The 26,651-nt window shown below is 36.9% G+C and overlaps 1 protein-coding gene across 2 annotated transcripts in view; it reads right to left on the bottom strand.

Moving 5' to 3' along the window:
• MYOZ2 (myozenin 2) overlaps positions 1-20,463 on the bottom strand; it is a 37,869-nt gene extending 17,406 nt beyond the window's left edge. Inside the window, exons 1-3 of one of the 2 annotated variants that reach the window (XM_006153100.1) lie at positions 20,305-20,463; positions 19,666-19,753; positions 3,990-4,159 (exon numbers count right to left, since the gene is read on the bottom strand). In XM_006153100.1, coding sequence (XP_006153162.1) covers positions 3,990-4,159; positions 19,666-19,741 — 246 coding nt within the window. In that variant the 5' untranslated portion in view covers positions 19,742-19,753; positions 20,305-20,463. The remainder of the gene's footprint in view (positions 1-3,989; positions 4,160-19,665; positions 19,754-20,304) is intronic. The other variant, XM_006153101.1, reaches the window with a different exon arrangement.
• Positions 20,464-26,651: the final 6,188 nt, after the last annotated feature.

The raw sequence follows: 26,651 nt of genomic DNA, 5'->3' as shown, positions 1-26,651 counted from the left end.
TATAACAATTTCTGTTGAAATAGCAATAGAATTGAGAATTTCTATTGAAATATTAATAAAAATAATTACATAATTTCTGTTGAAATAGCAATAGAAATAAGAGGGCTTTTACAAAAATCTGTTTACACTTTGCACCAAATATTAGGTCGTCAGGCAAATTATGATATGTTTTTGCATAGAAAAACAGAAAAATACATCATGACTTTTCCAATGACCTAATACATAATACAAGTTATTTTTCCAACAAAATAAATATATATTCAGAATCTTTTTTTTGGGAGAGATTTTTGCTATAGGGTGCATATGCTCAGCAAAAAGCCAGAGAGAGACAGAGAGACAGAAAGCAAGAAATAACCCCCCCCCTACCCCCGGGAGGGGATAGCCACGCCACAATCCCTTCTCCTCCATTCTCCTCTTGGGATTTTGGGCACACACGCACACGCGCCCAGCATGAGTTTAAGCCACCAGGTCTGGGACGTGAACCACGGTCAACTACATGGGAGTCCAGTGACATAGCCATTACTCCAACTGCTAGTCCCAAGATTTCTACAGATTTCAAAAAGTCTGATATCTTTTTACAGTGATTTAAAAAAACAAATTATCATGGATTTTGTTTTATTTTATCTTCCTTTTCTTCCTTACATTTTATTTTTCTTCGAATGCTTATTTCCTTCACACATATTTTGCTTTTTGCCTTTTTGTTTAAGAAGTAGATCAATTTATGGGACCAGCAGTTAGTGTAATGGCTATGTCGCTGGACTCCCACGTAGTCAACCGCGGTTCGTGTCCCGGACCCGGTGGCTTAAACTCACACCGGGCGCGTGTGTGTGCGTGCCCAAGATCCCAAGAGGAGAATGGAGGAGAAGGGATTGCGGCGTGGCCATCCTCCCTGGGGGGTGATTTCTCGCTTTCTATCTCTCTGTCTGTCTCTGTCTGTCTGGCGAGCGCACACACCCTATAACAAAAACCTCTCCAAAAAGAAAAAAAAATAAAAGAAGTAGATCAATTTATGAACTAAGGCTTCTAAATTAGCTCAAGTAATGGCAAGTAATGTTACTTCATTTCTTTTTGAGAGTATATTTTTCCTATTTTTATTGTTTGTATTATAGAAAATATATGTAGCTTGGCTTTAACAGTGTGCCTCAGCAGTAAACTCAAAGCTGTACTTATTTTTCTGCTCTTATAAAATGATACTTAATATTTTCGTCTATCAGAGGTCTTAATTAAGCATAATATATAAGAAATATATTCAGATGAGCTAAATTTTTATTTTGACACTATGTGTAACTCAAAAGAAGCAGGTAAAGTAAAAACTAATTCCAGAAAATGTCGTCAGTGAATGAGGTTAAAGGTGATTTCAAGAGCTATATTGTAAGTAAATAGCTGTTCTCTATATTTTAATGTTCCTGGTTTCTCCATCACTACACAAAGGCTATTTTGTTTATCTTGGAACTTCCAGAATAGTACCTAGAATATAACAGGCACTCCATAAATATTTGCCAAAAGTATAAGTGACTGACCTGGAACTAGACCGAGACTCAATATTGTTTGTAAAATGTCTTTCCTATTACCAGTATTCCAGGTTGCAATCTAGAACCTTGACAAAGTGAAAGGATCATTATATAACGTGGTTCACTATCTTCCTCAATGATATAGTGTGCAAGTAATTTTAGAAATTAAGACTGTAGAACACACAATTTGTTAATGCCAGAAAGCATTTTAGAGAACATTTGTGTCCATACTCTTATTTTATAGATAAGAAAAGTAATTCTGAGAGGCAAAGATACTTTAACTCCAATTACAGGGCTGGGTGGGAAAGTGAACTTGACCTTGGTCTAGTGGTTTCCAGGTCAGAGTTTAATTACCCCATGAAAGTATCAGTGCCAAGAACTCTAGACTGAGTTTTCAGTCTTTATTACGGTGTTGCAAAGTCAAATCAATATACTTCCTTGAATACTATTTTCCTCATGTCTAAAGAGAGTAAATTTCGTCAGATTTCAGAGTATGTTATGTAACTCAATGAAATGTGACTTTACTGAACACATCACTTACTGTTCCAAGTTATTTGTTTGCGTTTAATGGAATATTTTCATATAGCTGCTTGGGATTACTTAATTGACTTAGTGCCCAATCTTCTAGAAATAATGAAAAGTCAAAACATAACCAGAATATATGATCATAGGTATAAATATTATTGTCATTAATTTGAAATATGGTCAGTTCATAAGGACATTTTTAATCTCATTGTACCTCTCCTTGAACTGTAGTTAGAGTATTATTCTTAGAAATGTCAGTGAGAACTGACATTATTCATTTGTCCAGAAGTCTAGATTCATAGATGACCTTTCGATGACTTTTCTTAAGCCACCTTGTATTATCCCATGAAGAGTCTTCTCTATTTTCATTATTGAAAGAATATGATTACATAATCAGACTTTATCAGATGGACTAGGGATTACTTTAGACTCATGGTGTATTAGCCACAGACATTTTCTGATAAGAGGATAATCACTGTAATTATAGAGCAACATAACATTACATTTATCCATGACTTCAAATGAAAAACTCCCATGACAAATGTAAGCACTGTAATTGAGCAAGATTTGATATCTAACTGAACTCACAATTATAACTAGATTTAATCCATGGATTTTGAAGGATAATGTGAAATTTACTGTGAAATAAGCATATTTCAAAGGTCCTCTCAACATTTACTGTTAACAAGAAACATAGCAAGGGAAATAAAAATGTGGGGAATGAATACAACGTTGGCGTTCATGGGTGTGGCTATTAGTTTCTATAATGTGTTTTAGCAATTATAGTGAAAATTCTTGGTGAAATCAGTGTTTTCTGTAAAGAAGTAAGCCATCCATTCAAAACAACTCATTAACAATGCAGCTGCTAATTTTTCAGGTTTGCATTTGTAAGTAAACATACAGATTGTTCATAGCTATGGGATGAAAATTTCAGTAAATAAAACTTATATTTATTGTAGTCTCCATCATCTCTTCAGATTCAGAACCAGTCATTATTCCTTTTTTTATTTTTTAATGAGAAAGCGAGCACCCACAAGCGTGCACACGAGAGAGGGATAGATATATTTCACTCTATTGTGATCCTCCACCCCAGCTTTTCAGTTCATTAGGATTACAGGCACACACCACTACACCTGGCCTGTTCAGGTTGGCCTGGAATTCAAACCTGGATCTCCCATGTGGCTCTACCCTCACACAGTGGTTCTGTATTGTGTGTGCCACCACAGCTGGGCCACTCTATTCCTGTTCAATTCTTCATGCCTGGTATTTGATTTTTTAAAGGGCCAGAGCTGGTTGTCTTTCTATTATGAACTTTTTTTCTCTACAGGCTCTCTAAATGACAGTTTAAATCAATATCATACTAATACAATATGTAAAATATTATTGAATTAATTCATTAGTTTGCTTATTAGTTTCATTTGGGGAAATATTTGTCTAAAGAGTTGTGCTCACATTGGTTTTTGTCCTTAGTAGGTACCAGACTTCCTTCACATATAAGGAATAAATTATTTGAGAGGTGAATGAATGGGTCTTTCGTTCTCAGGCATGTTCCAATGCCAGGATGTACCCAGCCAATAAAATTCTTATCCTTACTTGGTGGAGCACTATGTGCTGTGGAAATATTTCCATCTCAAACATTTAACTGGTCGTGATAAGACCATGGAAACTTTCTGTACCTCGTCTCTCCACTCCCTCTCTCTCCTCTTAGCAGAAAAGATTGGTTCCTTGTTGCCAAATCTACAAGCTTACAATGCTCCATTGAACTAAAAGCATACTCATACCATACATAATACTTCTTTTGTTTGCCCAACTAAACAAGTCATTATCATGAACAAAGTCTAACAGTCAAATGAAACAAAAATATAGAATACTCATTTTATGAATCTAGTAATGCATATAGATTTAGAAGTGCTGCCCATTAGTTTATCTACAACATGGTCAAGTTATACCTACATTTATTTGAGCTTTAGATTCATACTGGAAATTTTCAAATGTATATTTGTCAGATCTTCTTTGGCGCATCTTAAATAGTCTGGCCCCACGGTTACTGAGATGGGATAATTCTTCCAACATGATGTCTCTGGGTATGCTGACTTTTTTGCCCAGGTCCATGCCATCCACATCTGTGAAACAGCATTCACATGCATGAAAACCCCAAAATAAGCATCGTTAATGCTTTTCTAAATTCTGTAAATTATTGCCTGCTACATGGTACCATGGTGATTAAGATATGGGCTCTTAGTCAGACTGCTTTGGGTTAAATCCTGGCTCCATTGATTTCTAACTACATAATAGATATTTATTTATGTAAACTTTAATTTTCTCATCACTAAAGTAGAGCTAATAATAATAATACCTACTACAAAGGGTTGATATGAGAATTAAAGAAAATGCTTTATATAAAACAATTAACATGGTACTTGGCACATAGAAAGAGTGAATAAAAATTAGTTGTCATTACAATTAGCACAACTTAGTCTTTTCTTACCTAGTGACTTTTCAAACAACACTGCATCATGGTTATATTAATAAGCTCTGTTCTTCCTACATTTTTATGTAGCACCTTAAGCTATTCCTATTACTGAAGTGCCTGTTGTTCTTCCACCTATATCACCCTATTTTCCGTCTTGGTCAAAATATTATTCATTTTGCATCCAGTGCTGGGGAGCCCACATAGAATATGTAGACAGTAAATATTGAACAAACATCCTTCCCAATCCAGCTCAAATGCCATTTCTGTGAATCATATCTCTAAAATCTCTTTAAAGAATTATTCCCACTGATTCACATATACTTGATTCTATTTTATTTCTTTTAGGGTTTAAATTTTCTTTAGGATTTAGTCTTTTTGTTCCTCATGCCTTAAATATAGGCAATGTTCAGTAAATATTTATTTTTATTTCTGCTACTAAAGAGCCTTTTTAAAACCAAAACATAGGAGACTTCTCCACTTGCTTCTTTAAGCAGAAATATATTCTGTGTAACTCACAGGGTCCTTTTGTCCTGTGGATTGCTGTTAAATGTACAGTTAAAAAAAAAACAAACAAAGAAAATTGGGGTACTAGGAAAATTAAAAATTATTTTGATTGATCAAGCAACATTCTTTGATGATGTGACAAATTGATTATAATATTTATGTTTTGGGAAGCATTTAGCATGAAACAACATAATTATTTGTTAACTTTTCTTCCCATTTTATCTGGAAAAATCAATTTGTTTACATGTTTTGTATTACATGGAGAGGAGGTCCGCTAATCATAAAAATCAAAATATCAAGACTTCCTCTTCTGGGATGATGATTAAATGGACTTTTGTCTGCATATATATTAAGTACAACTGAAAACACTGGACATTATATATATAACAAAAATGAGAAGAATTTAAAAAGTGAAGAGAGGAAAGCAGACCAGCTAGGGACCCTGAAATCCAAGGTAAAACATGATGGTAAATTTCCTGGATTTTCTTTTAGTCTCACATATATTTTAGACATGAGGCTAAAGATGTTGGAAATCCAGAAACAAGAACAGCTATAGACAAACAAAGGTCCAACAAAAAGCTGTTTTTTTCTAGCCAAAGGGCTGGGAAAAAGACCAGCCCAATTAGACAGCAAATGTTTACACAGTAGCCACTGTACTTTAGCCAAACACTACAGAAAAAACTTTGTCCTCATCCCCACCCGTATCAACAGAGACCAAGTGTGGAGCCTCAGATTTCATCCTGAGAATTTATAACAAGGTTCTACAGTGCTCCCACTAGGATCATGTTAGGCCAAGTAGAACTTTAATCTATGTACTAACATTGGGACCATGTGGGAGCCCAAACTTCTCTCCCCTCTCAGAAGCTATAAGAGGCCCCTCCCCCTCAGATTTCAATGGGGATCATACAGGTAGCCCAAATTTTTGCCTCTACTTGATGGTAATGAAGTGGGACTTTTCTCCCTCTTCTAGAGCACTGTGAGACAGGCAAATGAAACAGAATGTTTCACTAACAGCAAGCATCTCAAAACATAATTTGAAAATTTCCAGGCTTAAATAAAAAGATCACTCATTATATGAAGAGCTCAGAAGACCTCAAACGGAATAAAAAAGGAAAATTAGATGCCAACATTGAAATGAGTAGGATATTAAAATTAACCAGTAAAAATTTTAAAGCATCCATGATAAGTAATTGTGGTACAAAGATAAAATGTGATGCTCTGAAAGGCGATCCCACATAGGCAAGTTCTCAATCCAAGTGCAGAGACCTGAACTACCCAATAAAAACCATAGAGAGAAAAATAGACCTTAAAAATGTAGAGCGTTAAAGATTTATGAGACTATAATAAGAAACATAGAGTTAGTGTCATTGAAATTTCAGAAGGAGAGGAGGACTGGAGAAGAAATACTAACTTAAGACTTCCCAAATTTGGAAGTGTTATAAACTTACAGTAAGAGCTGAGAACACTCTAAACAGAATAAACCCAAAGAACTCCACAAGACTCAAATGTTGGAAAACTAAAGACAAAGAAAAAAAATCTTGAAAGGAGCCAGAAGGAAATGGCACATTTTTTCAGGTACTGAAAGAAAAAAATTGTTAACCCAGAATTTTATACCCATTAAAAATGTCTTTAGCCATGAAAGAGAAACTAAGAAATCCTCAGATGAAAGAAAGCTAAGATTTGTGCCTGGAGACTACCCTAAAAGAATTACTGAAGTAAATTCTTTAAGCAGAAAAGAAACAAAAAGGGAAGGAATTAAAAAAAAGAAAACAGCAAGCAATAATATAGGTAAATGCTATAAACTTCTGTTCTCGTTCATTGTTCTAAATTATATTTGATGATATCAACAAAAGTCATAACACTGGTTGATGTAATTATAAATGAATGTTGAAGAAATATTTAAGGCAAATTATGAACAGGGGAGAATAATAGGACAAAAAGGTAGGTATGATTTCTACCCTTTACTTGAACTTGTAAAATGATAGTAACATTAGACTGGTAAGTTATGCCTCTAATGCACTACTTAGAGCAACTCCTAAAAGTAATACAAACAGATACACTTGAATACATTACAGATAAAATAAAAACAGAATTCTAAAAAATGTTCAAGTAATCACAAGAAAAAGAAAACAGAAACAAGGGACCAGCAGTTGGTGTAATGGCTACATCAATGGACTCTCATGTAGTCGACCACAGTTCGAGTCCTGGACTCAGTGGCGTAAACTTATGCTGGGCACCTGTACATGCATGCCTAAGATCCCGAAAGGAGAATGGACGAGAAGGGATTGTGATGTGGCCATTCCCTCTGGGGAGTGATTTCTCACTTTCTGTCTTTCTATCTCTCTCTGTCTTGCTGGCAAGCACATGTGCCCAATAGCAAAAACCTCTCCAAAAAAAGAAAAAGAAAACAGAAATGAAAAACAGATGGTAATAGTAAACTAACAAATATAATAGCCTTAAGTTCTAATATATCAATAATTTATAAAACATAAATGTTCTAAATATACCAATTAAAGGATAGCGATTTAGGAGTTGCTCTAAGTATTAAAAATGGCCCATAGGACTGGTTCTGTGGTGCAGTAGTAACATACTCTCAGGAAAAGCCAGATTTCTCATGGCAGCTATGGTTTAAATTCCCAGCCCAGTCATCCTAAAAGACTGAGCAAGTATGTGAATATCCAAGATCCAATGGGATGAAGGACTGGAGGAAAGAGATCCTAGCATGACTAACCCTGGTGCATCTGTTTCTTTCTCTCTCTCCCCTCCCCCCACATCCCCCATGTGTGTGCACTCTATTATGAATAAAGAGCAAATTTTTAAAAAAGTAGTGTAATTATTCAGGCACTTTAATTTATTATTAACATTTTACATAAATAGAAATCTTCAGACCTAGATGGTTTCATTGGCAAATTCTACCAAATATTTACAGGAAAATTAGTACCAATGTTATATAATCTCTGCCCAAAAATAGAGGAAGAGGGAACACTTCCAAATTCAGTTTATTAAGCTAATATTACTCTTGTACCAAAACCAGACAAATATAACAAGCTAAAAAAAGTTACAGAACCAATATTCACATGCATATGGATGCAACAATCCTAATGAAATATTAGCAAATAGTTTTAAGCCACATGTGGAGTTTATTCCAGGGATGCAAGGCTGATTCAAAATTTAAAAATCAATCAGTGTTATCCATCATATTAAGAGATTAAAGAAGAGGGACCAGCAGATGGTGTAATGGTTAGGTCCCTGGATTCCCACGTAGGTGACCGTGGTTTGAGTCCCAGACCCAGTGGTTTGAAACTCGCACCGGCGTGTGTGTGTGTATTCCCAAAATCCCAAGAGCATAATGGAGGAGAAGGGATTGCAGCATGCTCCCTCTCCGCCCCACCATCCATGGTGATTTCTCACTTTTTGTCTTTTTGTGTCTCTCTGGCAAGTATACACACCCTGTAGTAAAAATCTCTCTCTCAAAAAAAAACAAAAAACAAAAAACAAAAACAAACAAACCAAAACAAACAAACAAAAAAACCAGAGAGACCAGTGGTTTTTATCTGCATCTCCCGTACAATGAGGGATGTTGAGCAGTTTTTCATATGCTTTTTGGCTGTTTGTATGTCTTCCTTAGAGAGTTGTTTATTCAGCTCATTTTCCAATCTTTTACTTGGGTTAATCATTTTCTTCTGGGTAAGCTGCTTGAGTTCTCCATATTCTCAACTAGACTGAGATGTGTATCATGCTGGGTAAAATGTCTTTACCATCTAAATGATGTATAGTGATTGAATGTATAAATAATAATAATAAATAGACCAAAAAAGAAAAGTAACAGTACAATATATTTGGGACTTAGGGATAGCCAATGGTTAAACTTGAGACCAAAAGCACAGTCCATAAAAGGAATAACTAATACACTGGGTATCATCAAAATGAGAAACTTTTACCATGAGATAGCTCCTGGTAACATGAAGAAACTACAGAGTGGGAGAGAATATCTGCAAAACACATTCAATAACAGGCTGGACTATATAAGTTACTTTCAAAAGTCACAAGTTAAAAAGCAAACAGTACAGTTAGATTTCACCAAGGAAGATACACAGATGGCAAATAAGCACTTGAAAAGATTTTCACCACCATCAGTCAGAAAGGAAATGTAAGTTAAAACCACAGTGAGAGCCCACTATACCCCTATCAGAATGGCGAAGACGAAAAGCAGTGACAGCACCATATGCTCAGGAAGATGTGGAGAAACTGGATCACTCATACATTGCTGCTGGAAATGTAAGATGTACAGCTACTGTGGAAAACAATTTGTTAAATTCTGTTACAAACTGAACAAAGAACCACAGATTAAGCATCTCTATCCAAATATTTGAAATCTGAAATGTTCCAAAATATGAAACATTTTGAGTCCTACCTAGTATGGCACCTCAAGCAGAAAATTCCACACTGGCCTCATGGGTGGGTCATAGTTAAAATGTTGTAATACACAAGTGTTGCAAAAATTACCTTTGGGATATGTGTAAGTGAAATATGTGGGTATGTATATATGAAACATAAATTAACTTCATGTTTAGACTTAGATAACCTCCCCAAGATACCACATTATGTATATGTGAATATTCCAAAATTAAGAAGAAAACAAATCCCAAATCTCAAGCACTTCTGGTTTCAAGCATTTCAGATGAGAGAGCGTCAACCTGTACCAGCAATATGGACTTATATGCCAGAGAAATGAAAATGTACATTTGCAAAAAAATACCCAAAAAACCCTGTACACAAATGTTCATAGAAGCTTTTTCCTTACTAATCAAAAACTGGAACAACAACACAGGTGGATTTCAATGGGTAAACTATTCTGAACACTGTGGTTCATCCATACCATGGTATTCAATGATGAAAAGCAACACACCATGAAGACACAAAACACTTGGATGAATCACCAGAGAATGACAGTGAGTGGGAGAAAAGCAATCCAAAATGATTATATGCTGTTATTCCATTCACACAGCATTCTTGAAATTATAATATAATTATATATACATATATAATGTATGTATATTCACATTGTACATATATATGTATATACATATATATATACGTATATACATATATATGTCTTTTATATATACGTATATAATGTATGGGGATGTTAGTGATTGGTAGGGACTAAGGAGAGATTGGGGTCAAGAGAGAAGTTGATGTGTCTGTAAAGGGACAACGTAAGAGACCCTATGGTCAGCATAGCAGTAAAGCTGGTACACAGGGAGCCAGAACACACATGGCCGACCCTGATTCAAGTGCTGCCCCTGGCATCTCGAAAAACATGCTGGGTACATGTGCATGTGTAGCCAAAATACTGATGAAATGGAGAAATGGATGAAGAAAATATTGCAATGTACCCTGGCCCCATCGGGGCATCTCTTTCTCTGTCATTTCTTTCTCTGAGTACACTCACTCTTTGGTAATAACAAATAAATCTTAAGAAGAGCTATCAAGTCACTAAAAGACATGAAGAGTCCCTAGATGCATAGCACTAAGATAAGAAAGCCAGCCTGAAATTGCTGCGTACTGTATGATTTTAGCTATATGATATTCTAGAAAAGAGAAAACCACAGAGACAGTGAAAACACAGGTGGTTGTCAGGGACTTAGGGGGAGGCCTGGATGAATGTGGAATTTTTAGGACAGTGAAGCTATTCTGTGTAATGATGTAATGGCAGGGATATGACATTCCACATTTGTAGAAATACAATAGAACTCTACAACACTAAGAGTGAACCCTAATGTAAACCGTCGACTTTAGTTAATGATCATGAATTCAAATAATTGATCAACTGTAACAAGTACACATTAATGCAAGACATTAAAAAGGAGAACTGTGTGGTGGGGGAGGTATATATGTGGGGATTCAACTTTTCTATGAACTTAAAACTGCTCTAAAAAATAAAATCTATTATAAAAAGAGTTCTGTTAAAAATTTTGGGCTCTTCTTAATATAATGCAGAGCAGCTTTATCTGGCTCCCTGATATATGAAAAACAAAACAAAACAAAATGCTGTTTTTTACGGCCCCTAGGAATGGTGGAAATAGCTCATGGAAGGGGAATAGAAGAATGAGAGCAAAGCTGATGAGGGTGTTTTACTGCAGTTTCCTGGGACCTGCCTGCCAGTTGTGTCCAATTTTATAGAGAATGAATATTCACCTTTGTTTATTCGCAAGTGTTGGGAGTCTCTTTCACTGTGTGTTTAAAGCATGGAAAGGAAAATTGGGCTATTTTTCAATGTCTTTAAATGCATCTGGTCATGATTCAATTAGGAAAGAGGAAGAGAACAGGATATTAACACAGAAAATCAAAACCCACAGGTTTTTATCCATCAAACATCTTCCGAAAGTACATATTCTGTGTAATGTAGCTACATACTATATGTAAGATTTTAAAACAATGTTAGGCATTTCTTGAAAAATTAAAAAGCCTTTCTAATGAGATTTTTCAGGGTACATAAAACACCCTGATGTGTTTTCTATAATTGTCATCTTTCTAATGCAAAGATGACCATTTTCATAGCAATGGTATTTTTTTGTCCTTTATAATTAGGATTACAAAAGTTTTTAATAACAAAACCAAAACAGGACTGTAACTTTTCTTCTCCTCTTTCTTTTTGTTGACAGTTGGAGCAATCTGAGTCATTATAAACAGTTAAAGAGAAAACAGGACTAGAAAGTAGGAAGAATATGTCAGTTTCTTTAAGTACTAAATTTCAAGTTATAATATTGGGTCATCAGAAAAGTCATGACACATTTTTGCAAAGCGAAACAGAAAAATACATCATGACTTTCCCAATGACCCCAAAATTTGGGGGCCCCAAGTCAAAATTTGATCAAACGTCCTTATCTTATTTCCTTCTAACAGCCCCCATATTTGTGACTCCATTACAGGACCTAAGTGAATTCCATCAGGCTAGCCCCTGAGATTAACAACACTTTTCTGGGAGGTGTTCAATGGACATTGGTCACTTTCGTGATTGGCTCAGGAACAGTTGTGTAACCTGACCTAGGCCAATGAGAGGGACTATAAGGACTTTTGTCTGCAAATGTTGTACCAAAAATGTTCTCTTTTCCTGCTAGATGTAAGTAAGGAAGTATAATGCCCAGTAAGCAGCTGACGAGTGCTTGGAACAGTGGTAAAGACAGCCTTCAGGTGAAGTGTGTCCCAAGGAAATCAGAGAAACAGAAAAAGAAACTAAGTCATTGGTGTCTACTAAATCAAAACTTAGCAGATTACCTCTAAATGATGCAGTTGTATGAGCCGTTTAATTTTCTTAATTGTTTAAGCTAGCTGCTTTCTAATTTTCTGTTATTTCCAACTAAAAAGATGCCAACTAATATTTTTATTATTTCCAGATCTTCTCACTGATGTAGGCCCAAAAAGTATATTAAGATTGGAGTCATAGAGTAGGTGAGAAAGGTTGGTCTAGAAGCCCAATAGTGGGATCCTCAGAAAGGAAAAAGAAAAGTGAGCAGAAGTACAAAAAAAAAAAAAAAAAAAGTAAAGTGGATATACCACAGGTTCATTTAGGTTCATAAGAAACAGTCACTGTGGGCCAATTGGTGGCGTAGTGGTTAAGGAGCTGGACTCTCACATGCCCCGCTGTGAATCAAAACCTGAGCCTGGTGACTTGAACTTCATGCTGGGGGCATGTTTGTGTATGCCCAGAATCCCAGGAGGAGTTTGGAGGAAAAGAAAGGGAACCATCTTCCTTAGGACGTGATTTCTCACTTTTCCTCTCACTGTCTCTCTCTCTCTCTGTCTGTCTGTCTGGAGAGCCCACACACCTATGGCAAAAGCCTAAAAAAAAAAAAAGTAAAAAAAGAAACATTCACCACTCTTTAGCAAAGCACTACAGCCATCACTCAGGCTGCTATAAGGAATAGATATGCAGCAAGTGCCCTGGGAAACTTACCTGTCCTCAACTGCAGGGCAGGGCATAATTAACCAGCTGGCACAATCCATTGTTACTAGTAAATTTGTGCCACTAGAGAGGTGAAGTAAGAGAAGAAAAGGAAGAGAAGGCACATAAAATATTAACCAACTCTCCGCCTCTTTCTGTATTCTACAAACTCTGTTCCATGTCCTTTAAGCCCAAATTTTCTCCGTTCTACTCTGCAGGTAATAGACTGTGAGTTCATTGGCTTTAAGTGACCATCTTAAGGTATTTTCAGAAGCAATGGATGAGAAATTCAGTGATAGACTGGAGCTAGCTTATACTGACTCAGAGGACTCAACTGATATAATTTCAGGAATTCTACAAGGGCCAGCCAGTGGCATGGTGGTTAAGGCTGCAGTGCAGTTCAAGTACTGGGCCTGGTGGCTGGAAAAAAAATAGGAAATGTATACATAAGCATGCCCAAAATTCTGAATGAAGGGAAACATGGAGAAGGAACTGCAACGTGGCCATTCTCCATGGGGGATACTTTCTCTCTTCTGGGCACATCCATCTGTGTCAGGAATATGCCCAACCTATTTTGAATAAACAAACAAATGACAAAAGAAACATCCAATTTTCCAAGGCTTCCTTCCTTTCCTTTCTAATAGTTAAACTTATGATGTCACTGAAAAGGAGTCTAGGACCATGGTGAACTGGAGAATCTAAATGATTGCTCTCATTACTTAAATTTTCAGAGTGAAGAACACTGTCAACTGAACACATAGGTTCTACGTTCAGCTGTTTCCTGCCCTTTACTGAAATACTCTGCAGAGGGTCTTAACAGTGTGTTTAATGTTGACGCCTGATAAAGGATATGTCTTATTCAGGATACAAATCCTTGCCCTCATGGCTGAGAAGATTCTCTTTAGAGCATTAGATCATCTATTGAAAATAATGCTGCTAGGCATACTTTCCTATTGCAGTCATTTATAGTGATCCAGAACTTTTGTTAGATCAATGCGTCCAATCCGTAGTTTGTCAAGACATCCACTTACAAATAATTGTATTAAGACAAAAGATCTTATAAAACTGTTTCCTCATGATGTGATAGAAGGAGAAAAACCACTTGCGGGGGAGCTAGCTAAAGCATATTTGCTTTAGGGTGGGTTTATTGACTTATTTGGACACTTACCAAGGCAGAGATTTTATCTACATTTACACAGAATTCTTCTGCCTGTTTACAGACAGTTGGCCTATGTGGATTGATAATAGTCCATAAACAGACATTACTGCACCATATAACATAAAGATGTATACATATTATATTTAACATAAAAGATCATAGTCCGTACTGTGGACTAAAAAGACTACAATTGATAAAAAAAAAAAAAGTTACCAGTAATTTAAAAATCTATTGTTTAACCCATCTGGGATTTTTAAAAATAATTCTTTATTTAACCAATTAATTTATTATTACTATTGTAAAATTTTCTATAGGTATGTGTGCTCATGGGAGAGACACACACAGGGAGAGCGAGAAAGGGAAAGTGAGAAAGCAAGCCACAAGGTCCAGGACTTGAACCATGGACAGCCATGTCAGAGTCCAGCAGCATAATCACCATTCCACCCACTGGCCCCATCTAGGATTTATTTTTTATTTGTACATTTCATTTATCTTTGAATTGATTTGAGTTCTAAAACTATTTTATGAAATTTTTAAAAAGTTGCCATAAATGAAAATATTATCATTGAAGAACTGTGTAAATATATAAACATTTAAGAAATTAGATCAGCAATGTATTGAATGACACATATTGAATTATACAAACAATGATCTAGTACTGTTAGGGCATTTGTCTATCAGTAGAAAAGATAGGCATGATGAAAGGCTTGAAGGAAAATGAGGATATTAGAATAACATGGCTAGAATTAAATTCTGTCATTTAAATTTTTTAAAACTAAAAACGTTTTTACAAAATCTATTTGTAAAATGCAGTTTAGCTCAGTTCTCTGTTACTAGTTTTCTAAATGACCTTGTTAGAAATTAAATACCCAGAAAATGTAGTCATTCACAAGATATGACTGCATGGATAATTTTCAAAATAAAATATGAAAACTTTCCTAGCTTTGGTTTTTCTTAGGGTTGTGAGAATGCTTATGTGAAAAGTGAAGCCAAACAAAAGAAAACGAACGGACGTCTACGCCGAACCAATAAGTTACATTATTTTACTTCTCTAAACATTTTATATTTGATATATGATATTTAAGACTTTCCTGGCATCCTCACTGTGATGTTAAAGATTTAATTAATTACAGTGTAAGTTATGCTTCTGCTGGAGAAGTAGAAGGAGTCTTCATATTATTTTACATCTGAAATTTTAGACTTAACACTCTGAAGTTTTTCAAAGGGTCCTGCAATTTACGTCAATATTACCATTTCCTTTGGTGGATAAATTTAAATACACTGATGTTTGATTTGAGCACATACCTCAGTAAATTAGAATCATGGAATTTTATAAGTAGGTGGATCAACAAATCCAGCCTTCCTCATTTTCTCAGGAGAGATCTGATGTCTAGTCTGGAACCCAGGGCTCTTGGTACCAATGCAACAACAGCACTCCATTTAAAACCCTGGGCTTCCTGTTTTCAAACCACAAAGCTAAACTCTCTTCCTGAAATTACAAAAATAATCTGCCCTGTTCTCTTCTGTGTGCTCGAGAAAGCTGTTTGCCAGGCACGGAGAGAAAAATAAACATAAAACATACCAAAAAAAAAAAGAACTTCTAGAGTCCAGGTGAAAAAACGGTAAGGTGACTAAAGCAGCCTAATCAGGCACTGTGGTCTTCCCTCTTTATCAAGTGTTTATTCTATACTGTGGGCAATATCTATGCTTAAAGTCAGGGAACACCATACTCCTAGTTCTCCGTATGGCTATTTTCATTCCAATTCCTCTTTCCTAGTGCTTCTTTTTCTTTTTAAAAAAATATTTTTTAAGTTAGTTTATTGATTTCTTCCATGAGCAAGACAGAAATGTTAAGACCCAACAGGGTCTTAACACTATGATTCACCCCTTCACTCAGCCCTGGTTCCTAGCACACACACACCTAACCCACTCAGGGAGGTCTCCAGATGCAAACCTGGAACTGTCCATTGTAGGTCAGCAATCCAGAGCATCATGTTTACAGCTGCTCTACCGTCTGACCCCCTTTTCCACCATTTCTAAATAAACACCAATTGCTCTAGACTACCTCTCCTTATTCCATTCTAATTGCTCTGTCTGTTTATGACTTTTAATCCTTTTATCCATCCCTTTCTCTCTTTCTTCAGTCTTCAAGGTTCAAATGAATTAATGGGTAAGACAGGAATATGACTAATACTGGAAAACATACAGATTGAAGGGTAAATCGTATAGGTCTGGTGGACAGAGGGCTATTAGGCCATCTTTTTCTTGTCCCCACAACTAATTTGACGATCATAGGAAAATATTTTTGCATTTTTGCCTGTTGTTCACTATAGCGATAGCAGTAGCAGTCATGTCTGATACTTTTATACACAGCACAGAGGTTTGTGGTACATAGCAACACAAGCAGCGTCACTATCAGTTCTACTACTGCAATCTGACATGGATGATCATGATTACAATATGATGAGAAGAAGATCAGTCTGAAACTAGACAGCCTTAATGTGAAGGGTGCTTTTTATTTGTTATTTTCTGGAATGTGGTAATTTGAAATCAAATTATAATTGATCCTTGATGAGAAATAGTTTAAGGTATAGTTAGTGTAAGCTGGAAGCCAGCTACCTTTTATAGTTACTCCTTGGATTCAGGTAGCACTGCGGTCAGTAACTTTTTGAGGTTATTTCTCCTTCTGATGTAGAAATCTCCCTTTCTTGGTCTTATATTTTCATATCAATTCATCTCAAAGTCTCACCAGCTATAGTCTCTCTCTCTCCTCTGTGGGAACTTCACTGAATCTCCAACTCATGTTTAGAAGAGAACTGAGTTAGCTGACTTATTGTCACATTTCATTCCTCTCCAGGTTAATAGTTTTTGGAAAATTATAATGAAAAATAAATGAGTTATAATACTGAAAAAAAATTCCTGGGACCAGACAGTGGTTCACCAGTGAAATACAATACTACGCAAGGCAGACCCATATTGGGAGGCTCCTGGTTCACATCTAGAGACCTCCCAGAACAGGCTGGGTGCACTCATGACCATGTTCTGGGGCTGGCTGAAGTTGAGGGTAAGTCACAATGCCAAAAACATGAGGAGTGCTCTCTGTCTATCTCTGTGTCTTTCACTCATGGAGTAAATGAATAGAAACTTTTTAAGAAATCCAGGGGGCCAGCAAGAGGCATGGTGATTTAGGAGCTGGACGTCCAATATGGCTGACTGTGGTTTGAGTCCCAGACCTGGCATCTTGCTATCTCACTTTCTCTTTTTCTCTATCTCTCATCTTCTTCTGTTGAGCACATGTGCCTTGCAGCAAATCAAAAAAAAAAAAAGAGAGAGAGAGAGAGAGAGAGATGAAATTAAAGAATTCTAAAAAGAAATTCCTGACTCACAAGGGGAGAGGAAAGTAAGACAAAGAATTTGAAAACATCCTTCTCCATTCATTTTTATGACATGTGATCCAGTCCAAATTTGATTTATTTACCCTTATAATTAAGATAGAAACAGTTGTGCACTTTATCTTAAATTATCCAGACTTTTACTGCTGTAAACTGTTTGAAAGATTATTCCCAAAAGAATTTCTCTGAAGTCTATGTCTCATTTCTGCATCCTAAGGAAAAAAAATGATATTTCTCTAGCTCCAGATCTCTAAACACCATGCAGTACACAGAAAGTGATGTTTCAGATAAGATGTTGGGGAAAATAAGAGAGGACCATTAAATATTTGAGCTGCTTCATAAAGCACTACAGCTATTTTATCTGGGATGAGTAAAGAAAGAGTCTGATTATCCCTGTGTTATCTGGAGTACGTGACATCGAAACAAAAGCAGAGCAGGTGACTCCTCTTAGCTGGTCTGGCACTCATCCAGTGATGTGGATGGGAGGGCTTCAGCTGACTTTTCATGCTACTAATATGGGATAGTTGTTTCAAGGGTTTCCTCTCCACTTTAGGATATAATTGTATTTTTTTCTTTATAGTTCATAAAAATCATTATGTTTGTAAAGAAGGAAAAAAAGACATTCTTACTCTTCTATGGCTAGGTCAGGGCTAATATAGAATAGAATCCAACACTGCTCTAGTTTGGGAATACTTTAAATAGATGGATTGGTGTATGATTATGATGTAACTAGAACATGATAACTTATTCAAAAGTCTAGTTGTAAGATAGACAATTTAGTTTTAAGTTCAAATGATAATCTGTTTTTGCCGTATAATCAGGAAAACTGTATAAACCATTCGAAGTAAACTACCTGAAGCAGTAAATACAAAGCAGCATACAAATTTATAAGGAGCATGAATGACATTTGGAACTTTAAATTGATACAAATTCAGTTCTAATATCTGGTTCAAAATTACTCTTATCTTATTCAAAATTATTCTTATCTTGTTGCAAACTAATTTCACATCATAGTAAGGCATAGGAACGGAGTTGGAACTAATACCATAATTTTGTCTTACAAAATATGAAAAATAAAACTTTCCAAGACCTTTTAGAAATGATTACATAGTGTGGAGAACATCTGAAAGTCTTTAATTGGTTTTGTTGAGTGTACTTTATGGGAAGTGCAATATAAAAACGCTAAACTCAACCCTGTTCCCAGCTGCCCCCACCAGCTCTCACACCTCTAAGTTTTGTTATGGTGAAAGACTTCATTCCCTGTCCATAGATGGGGAAATATGAGACATTCTTGAAACTCCACAGATATATCTGGAATGGCTCAAGTCAGCCTTTCAAAGGCTCTGGATATTCTACTTCTTAATTTTCTTTTAAAATTGATGCTATCCTTGGCCTATAAACAAAGTTGAATTATTTTCATAAAATGTAAAAATGCAAGGTATGAAAAATGCTTTCTAAAGCTGTTAGAATCTAAGAAAAGGAGAAAATGGAATATTCTCTTGCATCTAATATGTATCAACATTAACATTTTTTGAGTCATACATTTTGCAGCTATAAAAATTTTCTCTGCGTTTTCTCAGAAATTATAAATAAAAGTAGATTTTGCACACACACATTATATTAGCTATTCAATTATTAATTATGAGACCTGGTTTCAGGATTGAACAAATAAGTAAGCAATGAATGTAAATTCCAATTTAAACAATAGCTTTTGTTTATAAAAAGATGATTGAACACATTTTAAATGAATTGTGTAATATAAGGTAAAAGAAATCAAGTAGACCATGTGGAATGGTGGGAAAATGAAGACAGAATTTATAGGACATGTCCCTCAACCCCCGCAAAAAAGAACTGAGAGTGATATTAACTTATACTGTGAAAGGCAAACCAAGCAGAATGTACATCAGCTGTCAGATTGCTTCATTCCTTTTACAGCAGTTGTTCATCTGAAAATAGCTTTCAAATTAGAAAGGATGACTACAAAAGGATTAGTCACCATAGGCTTTTCTGCACCCCCTAGAGCTCCAGGTTTGTTATGACAGACCAGCAAGAATTTAAATGAAGCAAAATGACAGAATATTAAATAATGTCGGGAAGGATCTACATTAATGCTGAACTACATTAATGCTTCCAAAGATTTTTTTTATTGATACCATTTCCATGGATTTCTTTCATGATGGCTGATGCTTGCTGTTTCCTCTGCTTCACCATGGCATTATGTGATAGCATGGTTTTTGTTCCCTGTCAAAAATAAAGGGACATTATTGAGGTAATGTGAAGCACTCATTTGGAGTGTTTTATAACCCCCTTTTGAAAGAGAATCTTGCTTTGTTCTTTATTAAGAGTTTATTGTGGCTTTCCACTGAAAGACTTAATATGCATTCCTTGTCTGGTGACAGAGCATGTTATTCATTGACAGACACAGTCCCAGTGAACAAAGGGTGATACTCAAGAGTTTCAGATCCAGTGTTATCTGTGTATTAGTACAATGGTCAGCAGTGAGAAACAACCAAAGAGTGGCCTCCTTTCCTCTCCCTTTCTTTTCTCCGCAATTTTAATCTATCATTGTTTCCTCACTAGTCTTCCTTTGTATCAGCATCACAGTACATCAATTCCAGAGAACTCTTAAGACTGAAGCAGACACCAGATTAAACCAGAACTCTTGGTGGTGGCCTTTTGATATTGGCATCAACAGCTGTTCTTTAAAGAAAAGAATGCCCATTTATGAGTCACAACCTTGAACCTCCCTGGACAACTGACTAATAAAACATTTTAGGAAACAACGCACTCACCTTGCTTTGAGACTGTGCTTTTCTGCAGGGACAAATCCCAATTTGTGGAGGAAGAGTCTGGAGATGGAATATGGATGGCACTTGGGCCCGACAATTTTTATCCTTGAACCTGGGACAGCATGGTCCCTAGCTCCAACTCAAACTGGGGACTGAGCCTTTCTGAAGAGACTGGCATCCAGCTGACATCAGCTGACTATATATAGCACTACATACTTCAGCTACTCATATCTTCCTGGCGAAAGGGAGGAACAGGGCAAGATTAGGTTCTCTCCATTGTGTTTTCTCGTTTGTGTAATGGCTGAATGAAATGTTCATTCATTTGGGCATACAGAAAGTTTTTACTGAGCACCTTCTGTTTGAAGAAATAGTAGCCGAAAGAGATTTTAAAAACTTTTTAAGATGTTGCTCCTATGATACATCTTAATTGAGGTAGCAAGAGACACATGTATGAATTAGAACACAATGAATAGTTTGGCCAGTAATATTATGGAGACTCAAGAAAAAAGCAAGCAATGTGGGATGGGTTCATAGAGCCAGCCCTGAAGCAGGAGTGAAAATCTATGCTATGTATAGAAAATGGGATAAAATTTGAATGGAGAATGGGGAAGTATTTTGAAATGGGCCATTAGAGGTTGAGTCACACAACTGAGTAAAAGTTTAGACTAATAACTTGGTCATGCTTTTTGAAAAGACCCCATAGGAACCATTCCTTGCAAAGTTAGCCAATTTCCACAGGACTGGAGTCAAGGATTTCTGTCAGAAGGTTGATAGTATAAGAGGTTTGAAAAGTAAGCTAGAAGGTTTGTTGGGCTTTGAGTACAGAAGCATATCCCCCTCTGGGTTCTTCCTTCTGCTATTTCTCTCTTCCTGGGACGCATTTTCCTTCTGCCCATATGTTTCCCTCCCTCATACATTCAAGACTCTGCTCAAAGTCAATTCCTTATAAAATCCTTCCTTAATTGTCCCATCTTAAAGAGCTCACTATGCCACTCTCTAATATCTTGCTCTGTTTTGTTTATCATTATATTTTTGTATTAGTTAAGACTGAAGTCAAATGAGAATGACAGAAACCCCTCAAAAAACCCAGAAACTTAAAAAAAGTATACTGATGGCCTGATGGTTAAGGCAGCTGGATCCCACATGGCCACTATGTGGTTCAAAATCTGGAACATGTATATTCAAAATCCTGAAAGGCAGGAGAGATGGAGGGGAAGGCATTGCAACATGACCATTTCCCACGTGTGTGTGTGTGTGTGTGTGTGTGTGTGTGTGTGTGGCTTCTTCACTTTCTCTTTCTGTATCTCCAGTGAGTGCACATGCCCTCTGGCAAAAAAAAAAAAAAAAACAACCCAAAAAACCTAGATATGCTTAGTCCAGATGTAAGTAATCTAGGTTTTGCATGATTGATGTAATTATCAGAGGCTCAGCTATCTTCTAATTTTTGTTCTATTATTTTTAAAAATATAAACACCCTTGGACCTGATCAGTTTCCCCAACTCCAGTGTGCAGGCTTATATTTCAGCCAGCAGGAAAAAGACAAAGTTGTGAGAAAGGCACAGTGTTCCTTCCTCAGAACATGTCTTGATAACACTCATACTCCTGCTTACTTCTCGTAAGGCATAACTTCTCGTAAATCATATAGCCATACATCACTCAAGAGAGGTTGGGATGTATTGCTTGTATTCTGCGTAGCCATGTGTCTGAATAAAATAAAAAATGGGACAGCTGGTGACATGTTTAAAGTAGCTGGATCCCAGATGGTGGATTGTGTGGTTTGCATCCTGGGACCCAGCAGCTTGAAAAATACACTGGAGGTCAGCGAATGGTGTGGTGGTTACATCGCTGGATTCCCACATTTCTGAGTGCGGTTCTAGTCCTGGACCTGGTGGCTTGAAAATCATGATGGCACATGTGCATACATGCCTAAGATCCCAGGAGGGCAGGGGAGAAGGGACTGCAGTATGGCCATCTCCCTGGGGGGGGGGTGATTTCTCACTTTCCCTCTCACTGTCTCTTTCTGTCTATCTCTGGTGAGCACATGCTGCCTATGGCAAAACCCTCTTTTAAAAAGGCAAGAAAAACACACCAGGCATATGAGCACATATGCCCCCAAAAAAACAAAAGGAGGGAGAGATAGAGAAGGGATTGTGGCATGATCATCCCCCTCAAAGGATGCTTTCTTATTTTTTCTCTCTCTGACAAGCACACACACCTTCTGGCAAATTAAAAAAATAAAAATTCGGGAGTCACTTACTAATGGAGGTGATAATGGTTACTGGGTGACGCCTCTCAGTGTTTGCACAAGGAATATCATTATTTTATCTATCTATCCATCACCTCGTTATCTGGTATTTATTTTTCCTATTAAAATATGAACTCTAAGGCCTTGGGTTTTGTCTGTATCTTCAGCACCTAAAACTGTACATACTACTTGATAAGCACTCAATATTCATTGAATGAATGAACGAACTAATGAGTTGGAGATTAATTGTGGGATGCATTAAAGGTTTAGCACAAGTTTGGAATTCTCTTCATGTTATGTCAAACACTTAGCAGGGAATGAAGTTGTAATAAATAAATGATCACTTGAGTATATGAAGGTTGTGACTACGGGAAAAGTTGAGACTCATGAGAAGATCTTTTTTATGGGCAAAATAATAGGATTCAAATGGTAAAACTTTGTGCTTTGGAAGGCTCATAAGGAAGTTTTTGGCAGAGATTTTCAACACCTGGGTAACCAAACTATTTCCACTACCAGGGCTAGCCATGGTTGAATTTCCAATTCCTTCAGCGTTTGCTAAAAAAGAAAAAAAAAATTAAACAAGGTGACTTTTACTGCCTTATTACTGCCTAATAGAATCTGTACCACGAGGATGCCTGAAAGAACCTTATTCAGTCAGTGGTAAACACAGGCACTTTTGCCAATGGGTAAACAAGGTCTACATTGATCATGCCCTAACTGAGCCCTTGGTGTTTAGTTCTATTTCCCCTTGTCCTATTTACAGTGTGTATTGGGCGGCTGTGGGCAGTTAGAGATTAGGGAAGGGCTAGGGAAGATGGCGGAATGTGGGAGCTGACTTCACTAAGTGGGCAGACAGCACATCATCGTGATGAGGCTCAGTTCTGGATTGATACACACTTAACTCAAGCAGGGTGGCTGCCAGGCCTGTGTTGAGCGACAAATCTGAGGACAGTCAGTCCTTGACCAGCCTTCAGGGCCTCAAATATGGCACTAACTCTAGGAGGAAAGGATCTGAAAGAATAACAAATGTGATTAAAAACAAAACAAAATGAAACACCTACTCTCTTCTGCTAAAGCTGTATATGAAGCATGGACTTTGATTTGTGCAAAATGCCCTACACTTTCTTACAGATGCCTAATTGGTTTACTGTGTCTTCATGGTTTCTATTTTGATGTACTGAGGATGGTCCAGCTTGCAATTGATCCCCTTTGACAGGCCACAGCAAAAGCAGAATAGCAGTCATTAATGTCGTGGTGACCATTCTACTGGCAACATGGGACAGCACAAGAAAGAGGAGTTTCCCACCAGTCTGTTATTCTTCATTGCAGCAAAGGCCTAAGGGTAGCAAGAGTGGTAAGAGGGACAATTGCAGCTACCATGAGTTAATGTTTGAGAGGCATAGTTAGTCCTATTTCACAGATGAGGAAACTGGGGTTCTGACAGGTTAAATGAATTCCCCAAAGCATTGTACAGAGATGGAATTAAAAATTGGCTCTGCCTAATCTAAGACGTTATATCTGCATATATTTTTATTTAATCTTTTAGAACTGAGTTTTTGAAAGATTAAAGTCTCGAAAGCATCATAGTTGTAAATTACAGAAATGGAGTTAAAAACTGGTTTTGTCTGGGCTGGCCCCACAGTGCAGTGGTTAAGCATTGTGCCCATCAGCCAGATGCCACAGAGCTGTCTGCTGTTCAGATCCATTCCAGTGGCTTGAAAAACATGCCTGGGGTAACCAGCAGGTGGCACAGTGGCTAAGGTGCTAGACACTCCCACATTTTTTACTACAGTTCGAGTCCTGGACCTGGTGGCTTGCTTTCCCACATTCCCTTCCTGTCTTTCTCTATGCATCTCTCTCTGGTCAAACTAAAAATAAATAAATAAAATAATTTTTTTTTAAAAAAGAAAGAAATTACTCCATTAAAAAAAAAGAAAAAGAAAAACATGCCTGGTGCATGTGTGTATACCCAGAGTACTGATGGAAAGGAGGAATGGAGGGAGGGAGGTTGTGGTGTGACTATACCCCACTGGGTGTTTTCCTTTCTTTTTCTGTCTCTGAAGCATACATTCATCCTCTGGCATTTAAAAATATATATATTGGATCAATGGAAAAGTCATGATGTATTTTTCTATGGTTTTCTATGCATCATGACCTTTCTGAAAGTCTAATCCAAAAGTTATGTAATATATATATATATATATATATATATATATATATATGTATTTGTGTGTGTGTGTTTTGGAGAGGTTTTTGCTATAGGGCACATGTGCTCGCCAGAGAGACAGAAAGCGAGAAATCACCCCCAGGGGGGATGGTAATGCTGTAATCCCTTCTCCTCCACTCTGCTCTTGGGATCTTGGGCACACGAGCACATGTGCCTGGCATGAGTTCAAGCCACCAGGTCTGGGACTCGAATCATGGTTGACTACATGGGAGTCCAACAACATAGCCATTACACCAACTGCTGTTCCCTCAAAAAAAAATTTTAAATAACATTTCAAAGTATGTCATGAGCAAAGGGAAAAGACAACTCCCATACTGTACCATAATTTTAATCATCTAATGAGGGAATTATATCCTCAACATATAAAAGAACACTTACAATAAAATAGTTAGAAGACAAATACATTAACCCATATGCTTCCATACATTTATTCCTTTCACTCAAGCAGTTCTTTCTGGGCTCTTAAATTAAGCCTTGAGGTAAACCAAGGAGAAAAGGAGAGGTTGGCAAGGCTGGAGGGCCAGCTTGTCAAGGAAAGAAGCTAATGTCACTGGGTTGAGACCTTGGGAAGAAGGCAACTTTCATGTACAGGAATATTAAGAAACAAATGGCCAAAGCAAACCTGCAAAGCATTTTTTTCTTTGCTTGCATAATCCCAACATGTACCCAGAATTTGGTCACATTTCCTTTTACTATTCTAGCCAGCCTGTATTTTTCCGATTCAGATACAAATATTGAACCCTTTTTTGACAGTTTTCTTACTTGCAAAAAAGAAGAAAAAGGAAAAAACCTGCCGCTTCTCATCTATAACAAATTTAGCATGACCTAATTAAATAAAAGTTCATTAAATAAAATACAAATTTTTAAAAAATTCATGATACCGTGTGTGTGTGTAAAAGAGCAAAAGAGAGAGAAAACATCCCCTAATGGAATCTGATCATATTATAATCCTTTTCCTCCAGTAGTTGTTTATTCCTTCAGGATCCTAGGTATGCACACACGAGCCTGGAGTGAAACTGGCCAATCCCTGGTCAGCCATTTGGGATCTGGCTTCCTCTACACAGGACCTAACCACTTCACCATGAGGCTGGACCAACATGACACTTATTTTTAAAAATGATGGATAGTCAACAAATTTAGTGTCTGAACCTTTATGTCTGGCCATGTATCACATGCCACAGTATTTGTAGTATGTCTAGAAAATAGGGAAAACTCTATTTAGTGTCAGACAGAAGTTTAATTCTTGCCAGGCAGCCTTTCCCTTTCATTTTAAAAGTGGTTTTTAAAATTTTATCTAGCAATTTTCCAATGAATTAAAAGAACTATCAATACATTTATGTTACTTTTTTTTCCCATTGAGTCATTTTATTTGTATGCGTGTATCACCTCCACAGAAAAAGAATCTCAAGATCTTTCCTTCTGTATGTTTCCATCTTGCTTCTTCATGGTCCATGATGCCAGCTGACGTGGTCAGGACAATGAAACCAAACTGACTGATGGGAGCAGATTATTCTGTCATTTCTCTAGACCTTTGAGTTGCACATCAAATCTGGGACCACACTTGTTTAACCTGCCAATGAGGGTCACAACAACTTCTCCAGCTCTGTGGTCATCAATGGTTTCAAATTCGCCATTGTAACCATGCTTCATCATCACAGTTAGAAACCAGACAATGATTTTGGAGCACAGCCTAATCATAACCTGACATTTGCCTCTCTTTTCGGCGTGTTGATGCTTTTGAGAGTATCAGCCAGAACATTCATGCTCGCCATTATGGCAGCACAGAAAAATGGAGGAAAGAGCTTCTGTTACTTTTTTTTGAGAGGTTTTTGCTATAGGGTGTGTGCGCTCACCAAAAAGCCAGAGAGAGACAGAGAG

Source organism: Tupaia chinensis, unplaced genomic scaffold (genome assembly GCF_000334495.1).
Source record: "Tupaia chinensis unplaced genomic scaffold, TupChi_1.0 Scaffold000362_1, whole genome shotgun sequence".
Taxonomy (NCBI): Eukaryota; Metazoa; Chordata; class Mammalia; order Scandentia; family Tupaiidae; genus Tupaia; species Tupaia belangeri.
The sequence above is the reverse complement of the archived record's forward strand: the minus strand, read 5'-3'. Positions and strand labels throughout refer to the sequence as shown.